Source organism: Calypte anna, chromosome Z (genome assembly GCF_003957555.1).
Source record: "Calypte anna isolate BGI_N300 chromosome Z, bCalAnn1_v1.p, whole genome shotgun sequence".
NCBI classification, from domain to species: Eukaryota; Metazoa; Chordata; class Aves; order Apodiformes; family Trochilidae; genus Calypte; species Calypte anna.
In genome coordinates this window covers 11,932,493-11,943,208 of record NC_044274.1, presented here as the reverse complement: position 1 = coordinate 11,943,208, position 10,716 = coordinate 11,932,493, and the positions used below count along the sequence as shown (strand labels likewise).

General features: G+C 41.4%; 1 protein-coding gene across 1 annotated transcript in view; it reads left to right on the top strand.

Annotated features, from left to right (window-relative positions):
• Window positions 1–1,095: 1,095 nt before the first annotated feature.
• Window positions 1,096–10,716, top strand: part of MTMR12 (myotubularin related protein 12) — a 33,878-nt gene continuing 24,257 nt past the window's right edge. Inside the window, exons 1-2 of the mRNA XM_030467958.1 lie at window positions 1,096–1,335; window positions 9,654–9,708. Of these exons, the coding sequence (XP_030323818.1) occupies window positions 1,276–1,335; window positions 9,654–9,708 (115 nt within the window). The 5' untranslated portion in view covers window positions 1,096–1,275. The remainder of the gene's footprint in view (window positions 1,336–9,653; window positions 9,709–10,716) is intronic.

Genomic DNA, 10,716 nt, shown 5'->3' with positions numbered 1-10,716 from the left:
TTGTGGTATACTGAACTTTGTAAAGTATGTTCTGCTTTTGCAAAAATATTTCCACAAAGTCTACTCATTACAGAACGTGTCCCCTGGGTTACCATTTGTCATTTAAATTGCTGGGTAGTCTTGCTGCACTGCCACAAGCAGTTCGCAGTATTTGCATTGTTCTGTATCCACATAAAAGTTAAGCTTCTATACGTAACCTAGATACCTGGTAAACCTGGTGTTTACTTACAAGTCCGATTACACAGTCTCCAAGGGCGACATTCCAGGAAGTCCAGAGCTCTAACACTGCAACAGATGTTGGGCAAAGGACTGTGAGGTGCATGAGCAAGACCGGTTTTAGGGGCTTTAGAGGACGGAGAGCTCACTTTCTGTCATTTTCCTTGCCCTTACGCCAGAGGTAAAACTCAGCATCTCAGTGCTTGGTTTGTGTTTTCCCGGCCGTGCAAGGAGGGCGCAGTGCCGTGACTGAAGCGTGGTGACACCTCCAGCGCGAAGCAGGCGGCTACCGCACTGCTGCTGCAAAACCAGACGTGAAATTAAACAACAACTCATGGGGAGCCAAGAGCCGAGCTCCAGCCGGCACAGGAAGGGCCGTGCAGGGCAGGACACGCTCCCGCTCCGCAAGGGGCGGCCAAAACCCCCCGGGAAAGAAAGGCCCGAGGGGTGGCTGCACCCCCACGGCCCGCTGCCCCCCTGCGCGGGCAGGAAGCGCCGATCAGCGGGTGCTCAGCAGCAAAGGCGCTTCCACCACCCCCGACGCTGTGGCGTACCGCTCCCACCCTTGAGACCGCCCCGAACTCTGGGCGTCGAACCGAACCGCGGTCCCGGCCTGGGCGGCCCCGCCTCCACCGGCTGAGCGCGGGGAACAGCGCCCCCTGGCGGCCGGGCAGCGCCCCGACAGGCCCACCCCTCCTCTTGCCCCAGCCCCTCCTCCTGCGGGTACGGCCCAATAGAAGGCGAGCGATCTTATGACTGACAGGGTCTGTGCCCAATGAGACGGGAGTGGAGGGGAGGTGGTGCGCTAGAAATGGCCTCCGGCGCGGCAGGGCGGGATGAAGCGGTCGAGGGGCGGACATGGGCGGGGTTATTTGCATGTTCCGGCTCCTGCTACCCGCGCTGCCGTCGCCGCAGCAGCGGTGCCCGCCGCTGTCGTTTCCTCCGCCGCCGCGGACTTTCTCCTGCAGCAGCGTCTTTGAGGAGGGGGCCGGTGAAGCGACGCCTTCGCCGGTCGGTGCCTCCTCGGGCTCCAGCGGCAGACGGGAGGCGATCGAAGCCATGTTGGGCAGCGGGGCCAGGGCGGCCAAGCCCTCGTTCGTCTCCTACATCAGCCCCGAGGTGCGAGGCGATCGCGGCCGCTCTGTGAGAGGGGGCGAGGGTGGCAGCCCCCTGGGGGGCTGCCGGGGGCCGCATGGAGAGAAGGGGATGCGGGCGATGTAGAGAGGCGGGCGGAGGGGTTGTTAGGCTGTCGCAGTCCCGACGGGGAGCCCTCGGGTGCGAGGGTCTCCTCAGGGTTGCGGGGAGCCCGGTGCGAGCGGCTGGGATGGGTACGGGGAGGGTCCGCGCGGGCTTCTTCCGTGCTGCCGCTCCCTTCGTGGAGTGTCACAGCGGAGCTTTTCCACGGGGAGTCGTGAAGAGCTTCGAGGAGGCGCCCGTGGGACGGGGAGAGCGTGTGGCTGGAGCAGGGCTGATGCCGGGGCAGCTGGGGGGGTGTCTGTCTCAGGGGTGGGTGCCGCGTCTGGGTGCCTTGAAAGTGCTTGCGGGAGAAAGAGAGGGAAGGGTCTTGGCTTGCAGCTTCTCGAGAAAGTTTAAGGCATGTATTTGGCTGGTCACTTTTAAGCTGATTATCTTGCTGGTAGGTCATTTGGATGGCTTGTGTAAGTAGTGAGCAAATGTCAGGCTGTGGTTGTGGCTGCTTAGCTGGGACTGTCCGAACCTTTTTTTTGTTTGTTTATGTCGATTACCATCGCTTCACTCCTCAGTGTGTGCCGTTTCTTTGCTAGTTCCTTGTTTTCTGTCCTGTTTCTGGAAAGTCCTAGATCTCTTTCCTTAACAGCTGGGTGATGAACTCTTGGTTGTGCATATCTTTCACATCGTTGTTCTTTTTACCTTCTCACTTATTTATTGAAACTTAGGTTGGCAGTTTGGCTCTGGTGGCTTTAGACTCAATGACTAAGGTTATGTTGATAGCAGACTGTATTACATCGGTCTTGTTACTAAGTTTTCTTTCTTTTCCTTGGTAAACAGCTGTTTACTAGGAAGATCAGTCTACACTTGTGGGGGTGGGTTTTTTCTCTCCATCGTTTCCGGTGTTCTTAATTCTTCAATTCTCTCAAGAGCTCAAGAGACTTTTTTTTCATGAGTATAGAATTTGTCACTGATAGGACCTTGGATAATCTGCTAGTTTTATTTTTCACTGAATTTGAAAAAACAGTGAAGAGTTATTACTACTTTAGTCAGCTGTGCTGTTTAAAACTTAAGTCCTTAGTTTGTGGTGGCAAGTCTTTATATGCTGCTCAGACCTAGTGACTCCTAGCTTCATCAGTTTACTTTAAAAGCTTTCCCTTTTCCCTGTGTTTCCCAGTGAAAATGTATGTAAATGACAGGTACAGATATTACTGGAGTCAGCAAATCTGTGTGAAGTCAGTTTTTCTCCTTAGGAAGTACATTGGGCAAATATACAAAAAATTAAAAGAAAATTTAAAAATCAGTGAAGGTAAGACCTTTACTGCTTCAACTTACTGAAAGTCACTTCACTGTTTAAACAAGGATGCTGGATGGTTAAAGATGGCTGGAAAAAATATCCTGTGGGAAAATGTACGAGCCAAATGTATGTAGTGCAGTGAGATACCAAACAATAAAGAGTACTTCTTCTTGGTTATAACTACAGCAATGTAAATTTTAATAAATTAGCTGATGGCTGCAAGAAAAATACCAAAGGTATTCGATACTGGAATATTAAGATCTTGATTAAATATCTCTGATACATCAGAGCTTGCACTCATTCACTTTTATTTCTTCATGCTGCTTTTTACTATCTCCATGATGCACTTAAAATTAAGAATTCCATGGCCTTTTGCAGCAGAATCTTTGAAATTATATTTATATTTATAAAGTGTCTATCACCATATTGATAAACATTTTTTGGAACCACTCTGACATCAGAGATAAGAATAGGAGTCAGCCTGTTAGTACCTCAGCACTTCTGTTTCCAACCAATTTAGAAAAAAAAAAAAAACAAACCACAGGACTGCTGCCAGCCTGCCTGGCTGGTGTCTAATACTGCTACTTCATCAAGGTTGGAGGGAGACCTATTGTCTCTGTTTTGGAATTGGTGTCTCTTTCTTAGATTCAAAAGCTCAGTGAAACTGACATCAGATTCCAGTAGGAAAAAAAAAAAAAGTTTTAACTCTTGGCTGTGTTGGGTATTGCTCTCTTTAACAGCCTTTAACTGGCTTAATAGAGTGGTTGCATAGGAAGCTGAAGAATTCAGTGGCTTTTTGAGGATTAAAAATAAAGTTTTAGATATGTGATGAAACCCAGGAGGCTAATTTGGGATCTGGAAAAAAAAAAGACATGTTGATTAGATATCCTAAAATAAGCAGAAGCATGCATGTCTCAAGGAACTGTAAAAAAATGTGAGAAAAACTTTCTGAACACAAATTTCCTGTACCTCTTAACTTTCATGTAGCTGAGTTTTAAAATTGCATCTGGAATGATAGATCAGTGGAAATGCTTCAATCCCTCTTATGCAGAAGGTAGCTTGGTCATCTCTGAACTTTACCTTCATCAAGATGGTGTATATGCCACACTGGGGCAGACTAATATCCTTTCTCTTTGAGTAGCAGATGCTTGGGGAAGATTATAGGTGACAGGTATGTTTAGTATCATGCTTACTCTGGTAGACCTGTCAGAAGGTGGAAGGTAGCAATGCAGGGATGTAGGGAGCTTTGAGGTTTCCTCTCTGTAGCATTTGAGTTAATGATGGACTTGCTTGTGAACTATGGAGCCTTGCCTTGAATCTATTTATGTCTGATTTGAAACAAGGTTTTTTCAGCCCTTATGCAATACAAAGAAAATAAAGTCTTATGCTGTAATCTTTGCTTTAGACCCCCAGATTATTTTGGCTTGTCCTTGTTTGCCTGTAAAGTTATTCAAGACCTAAAGCTACTTCTTGGAGCTTGGTGGAGAGCCACAGTAAGACACAACAGGCAGAGCAGAGTTTTTTTATTGCCCCCAGTTTGTCTAGTCTACCCTCAAATACCTGAAGGACACACTAGATATGTTAAGAAAAATAAGTTAGATTTAAAATGCTTTTGGGGCTTCTTTAAGAAAAGAAACAATACAAATAATATGAAAAGAAACAGGAACTATATTCGTGTTAATATAAGGCAAGACAGAAGTAAGGCGTGAACAGAAAATGTTGGTTATTAAAAGAATAGAAGTGATTTCTGCTGTGAAACCCCAAAATGTCTGGAAAAGCAGCCTTTTTGACATCTGACTAAATACAACCTAGTTATGCTTTGCTGTATGGAACTAAAGATCAATCAATGGTCTGTTGAGAGCGAAAATGTAGGATGTTGATATTAGTGACACACTTCCCCTCAGGACAGACTTGGCTGCCCTGCAGGAAGTGGGGTGAATACTGGGGTATGAAAGTCAATGTTTTGATATGTCTGATCATAGACTAGGAATATATGTCTGTGGAGACATGGAAACAAGAACCAGTAGATTACCTCATGATTTCTAACTCTTAAAACTGAAAGCATTTACGAGGCTGACAACCTGGATTGTTTTTCTTCAAATCTCAGTTTGAGTAAAAGTTTGGTTGTTAAACTTGGTTTGAAGCTTAACATTACTTTTTGTCCACATGTTCTTAAAATGCAAATTCTTGTTAATTCTTGTAGCACCTTTGGTTTTGTATCAGCCCTTAAACTTTAAAAGATTTTTTTTCTGCTTTGTGCAGCTTATTTGTGAAATCTGTAGACCACCTCAGGCTGCTGAGGTGTGAGGGTAACTTTCATACCTTTTGAACTTTATCTCAAATTATGAATTGCTGTTAGCTCATAACCACTACAAATTCTTGTTGCTTGTAAATCTTGGTACAATGTTATGTGTTCTGCAGTGATAACTTTTAAAAGAGTATGGTGCTCCTTCTGAACTGGAGTGATGGAATTTAAGAGTGGCATTAAGGAATAGAAATTGGCTAAAGCAGGCAGCTGGGCTCAGGGCTGACGTGGATTAAGGCAGGCATTGAAGTCAGCAGAGATGGACAGAACAATGTAAGGAAAGAGGAAAGGATAAAAGATGAAACAGGCATGGAAAACAGGAGCTATGATTTTGGATAATGAAGCTGTCTGTGAAAGGAAGGAAAACAAGCAGTCAGAGATTATTTTCAGCACTGTTATTAAAGTGTGGTAGGCCCTTTGGACTCATGGCTTACAACATAGAATTAGGCTTGTCTGACCAAGAAATAGTCTTTCAGAAAATACTAAGTATGTGTTTTGGTTTGTTGCTGAATACAAAGTATATGCTAAGCATATGCACAGGTATTTCCTCTTTTGCATGAAATTTCAGTGGAACTGCTAGACAAAAATTGGTTTTATTTTACTTGGGAATATTGTATTTACCTGTTGGAGCACCACAACTAGCTTGCAAATATTTCAGTGTACAGTTTGACTTTTACAATCATCCCTCATCCCTCTGTTAGTTTTTTTGGGAAGTATAATAAAGAAAATGTTCACTGCATGCTTCACCATTATATAGAACTTTTCTGTGGAGAGATTACTTTTGGAAAACTATGTAGTAACATTAGAATATGCTGTGTTCTCACAGCACCACTGTTTGCTGTCAGCCTTGAAAGGATATGTTTCAGCCAGTGCTCTTGAAACCCTGGAAGTGATAACTTGAATCTAATAAAGAATGTTTTTCCCATATGTTTACCAAAAAAAAAATATATATTTCTATTGCTGGAATTACCTCTTGCACAAATACCTGGCTACAGATAAATGGAAACATCAGTGTCAGATAAAGAGGCATCAGAGCTTAGAGCATACCTTTTGCTGCAGAAGACTGTATGCACGGGCCCCACTGAGTGATGAGCAACATCCAGAATCAGTGAGCCTTTACAATTTTGCAATAGTGATTTATTTATTTTTTCCCAAATATGCAATTTCTCTTACATAATCAGAGTAATCTGAATCATAGTATGCAGGGAATGTTCTCCACTTTTTTCCTCCACAATTGCTTGCCTCACTGTGCAGTGGGAGGTGAGGAATTGTTCTCAGTTGTGAACCATCTCCTGCCCTAACCTTTAGGATCCTCTTACTACAAAATCACTACTTGATCTTGCTGGCTTAACTTGATATTGCCTCACATGTGGTGGTTCTGTTATGGTTCAGCACTTGGGAAAGAGATGTTTCTCAAACAAGCTTTTAGGAATATAGGAATGTACTTTAGCCCCTTTAAATATATTTTTGGAGGAGAGCTGAATGTAGACCCTGGGTATGAAAAACTGTGTAGTTTTTCCCTATGTTCAGGTAAAAACCAAGAGGGGTAGAAAGAGAGACAAGCCTTTCTTTGAGATAACCAGCTTCTGTGTTGTCTCCCCCTGTGCTGAAGCAGAAGCAGCATGGTGTCTCCTTTCTCTGATTCATGGTTTCATAATGCTATCATTTGAAGTCAGTTTGAACTAAGGAGAGATGATGCATTATGAGTTAGGATGGTATAACATATCAGCCTGCAGGTTTGGTATGGTTTGGTACTCTGTACTCTTGCAATTGATGATTTTGGGGCGTTGCTCTGCCTGCTGTTGTTTGATAGCCTGGGAGAAGGAATGTAGCACAAGGTAGGTTCCCAGATGGGAAGTATCTCTGAATAAGAATTTTATAAAAACCCTTTGTTCTGATGATTTCTGAGGCAACTGAAAGTTAATTTCCCTCATTGACCTATGAGTATCTGCTTTCAGCTACTGCTGGTAGTTGTTGTTCCTGGGTTGTATCTTGAGTCAAGATGCTGCTTGGGGCATTCACAATGAGGAAGCTACAGATGAAGAAGTATCTTATCTAGGGATGTGTGTGGCTTTCAGTGGTGATAAATGGAAAGTGCTTGCATGCTTCACTTCAGCAAATGATCAGAGGTGAAGTTTCCTGGGGTCTGAGTGGGTTTAGTAGCTTGTGGAAATGGAGAACTCTGCTTTTGCTGCTTCCCTTTCTTTTGTTTCTGTGCTGATCTGACCTGTTGATGAGACAACTGCTAACAATAAGCAGTAACAATAAAAACAACTGTAGCACAACTACAGACTTTCCAGCTGATCTTACAAATCCAATTGCTTCACATGTAGTTAGCCAAACCCAGAGATAAAGGGAGTGGGTGTGTGAGTATAAAGTGTATGACTGATTAAAGGGATATTGAGGAACTTGCATTTTAGGGTCAGCAGGTTCTTGACTTGGCCCAGAACTGAAATCTGTTAGAAAAATAAAGTTGAAATAGAGAAGAGATACTAACTAAACTTATGGGTTCCTGCACAACTTGCAGTGAGTTAACAGCTTTGTGAAGAAAAAGGTGTTTGTCTTCTTTCTTAAAAGAGCAAATACAAAATGTGACATTAGTAGACTTTAATGTTTTAGTGTTCTCCCTTGGAAATTTAGCACAGCAGCATGGATTCTTCAACAATGTTTATGGCTTGCATTCTGGCTGTCCCTAGTTTGCATGAACTGTCTTTACAGTCTTCACAGGAATATGAATGTTGACTTTCAAACAAAATGCTTGTGGAGGCTCGACTTTCAGAAGTTGTTTACCTTATAGGAATTCTACCCATAGCAAGCACCTTGATGTGGATTTTTGTCAACAAAGAGTGAAACTGGACTTCAAAAGCCAGTATTAGTGCTTGACTGAGGTCTCTCTTATGCTGTGATGCCACTGAATTCAAATTCCAATTCCTATAACAATTTTAGTATGTATCCACGGCAGACCACTTGTTCGAAATTATTTCCCTTATTTTATAATGTAGTTATAAAAGCTACGTTGCATTTTAATAAACAGATGTAAACTCCAATAAGTTATTTGGGGTAAAATATTTTTTTCCTCAGATGTTCTGGCAACAATTGCATAACCTGGTACTCCTAACAACAAGGATGAACACTAAAGCAGTGTGTACACATAAGCACTAATTATTACATGCCTTAGGACAACTCCCAAACTAGCTGGGAAAACACCTAGTTAGTACACTGCTTTACTGTGGTGTAGCAATGACTGTTGGTATAGTTTGTGAGCAAAATGTGTTTAGTTGCACATGAATAATGATAGTAAAAAGCATAACTAAAGAGGCACTAGTAAAATCCTCACTAGTGGTGAGGAGCTCGTAGGGATGTATCCGAATGCAGCAGTGTTCAGCTATAGCCAAGTTTGCATAGTAACTGATTTAGCTGACAGACGTTAACTTTGATTAAAATTTACGTGTGGAACATCCAGACTTGGACGTCAAAGGCAGCAAATTGTGGTTTGTTTAATGCATTAGCCGCTAGCTGTGGTTGCAGACTTGTCTTCCTACCAGCACCACTTTCATTTTATAACCTTTGCATATTTTCAACCTGTCTTTAACATCTCTGTTCTCATGACATGGTTTCCTGGTGGTTTTATTTTTTCTGTGTAGCCTTCAAGCTTTGTTTTGGATCTTCCAAGTGCTAACTGGCAAAGGGGATTTTTTTTTTTTTTTAATTTTTTTTTTTTTTCCCTCAGGGCTTTTTATTTCTCTTTATTAATCCATCAAAACTGTTATTGCTTATGCCTTCTTTTGATTTCTTGCCTTGATTTGCAGTATCTGACTGGATGCTTGTTACAAACTAAAATTATCTGCTGTGGCCCCAGGGGGTTTCCAGTTAACTAACAGCTTTCCAGAAAAACTTCGATGCATGTGAAGTGATTTGTACTTGAAGGAGGAAGTTCTGAATTGGCTGAACAGGAAGGGTGTAGCATGTCCTCTAGTTTAATAGTCCTTTGGCTGGAGATTTTAGCCTATCAGTGCCTCAAGGCTAGAATGATTCTCAGATGATACTGAGAATTTAATATGGTTTTTTGTGCAATTTGGGGCCACAGTAAAGGGTATTCTGTGATCTCAAAGGAGATTCTGTGATCTGTTACCTCTTGGCTCTGAGCTTCTGAAATCCCTTTCCCTGTCATCTTGAGAGTACAGTTTTTAACTTCTGTACTCTGTTTGCAATATTAAGAAAAAGACAAGGATGAAACTAGAAAAACTGAAGGGTGGATTAGAAAAAATATTGCCATACATGGGAAAGTTTGAGCACTGGGAGATGGTGCTTTTATACTGTTTATGCTTATCCACTAACATGTACTGGGAGAACTTAGGAAATATGGAGAATGCTTTATTTGTGTCTGTTAGTGATATAAAGAATGCATTTACTTCTTTTTGTGTTCACAACTGCATGTAACTGACACACTGACTTAACTATTTAACTAGTAGAGTACTGAAAGTAGCACATTGCAAACTTACTCTCCTTAATTTGGGAAGTTTTATTCCTTGACTTGAACTTGCCTAGCTGCTAGAATGTGAGGAATTTGAGGGAAGGTGCTGTTATTTAGAGCATGTATTGAAGATACAGTTTTTGGAAAGTAATAATTACTCTTTCTCTCTTCAGGAAATACTCATAAAGGAACCCATAGAAAAGGAAGTAAGTCTTCGCCTATTACCAGGTAACTGGTGCATGTTGGATTATTTTAAAAATTTTATTTAAAAAACCCTTAATAATGTAAATTATATTTAGAAATTTCCATGTCTGGTGCAAGCACTTCTGACATCAGTGTTCCAAGTAGTAAACAGATTTTGGTGTAAGAACCCACACAAGCTGAAATCTTTAAGTATTTGTATCGGTTTAAATATATTATTTAAATATCTGGATTTTGTTTAAAAATTACATCTGAAATTTTTATAGAGTAAAGTATTTCAGGTAAGCTGTATGTATAGAGGTGTTTATATTTAGTTTGTCCCATTTCTTAAAAGATAAAGATGGGTGGAGTTTTTGGATTTTTTTGTTGTTGTTGTTTTGTTGTTTTGTTTGTTTGTTTTTTGGTTTTTTGTTTGGGTTTTTTGTTTGTTTGGAACTGAAGACCAAGAACTAATGAAACCTTACTTTATAGTTGTTTCTAGTGTGAATTACCTAGGCCTTTTGATGCCTCCTTCACTGTTAGTTTACAATCTTTCTTTTTTAAAAATCTCTTCCAATGTCAGGAAAGATGATATAATTAAGATGTAGTTGAAGCAGAAACTTAGAATAAACTAGTATTTCTCTGTGTTTTCTGCACTTCATAGGAAAGTACAAGAGTCTGACTCATTATGTCCATTAAAACTTGTTTTGACTTTCTTGGAAGTTCAGTTGCTGCTTATTTTTTAAGGCTAAAACTTCATTGATTATTATTCATGCAAACTTATGTTTGAGAACTTTTAAATAGCTCCGGTACCATTAAAATTAGCAATGCCTCCAGTCAAAGCTGTGCTAAATTAATGACGAACTTGTAATAATCCACTGAAATGTTTCAGCACTGTCAGAATTTAATAGTAAAAAAAAATTGGAACAGTTTTCAGTTTGTGTGTTGACTGTGTAAACTGTTCTTCTGGCAGCTTTTTTTTTTTTGCTATGGTTGGTTGGTTTTTTACTGTGCACCTATATGGTTGCTCATTGCAACTCCAACTGTTTTCCTACC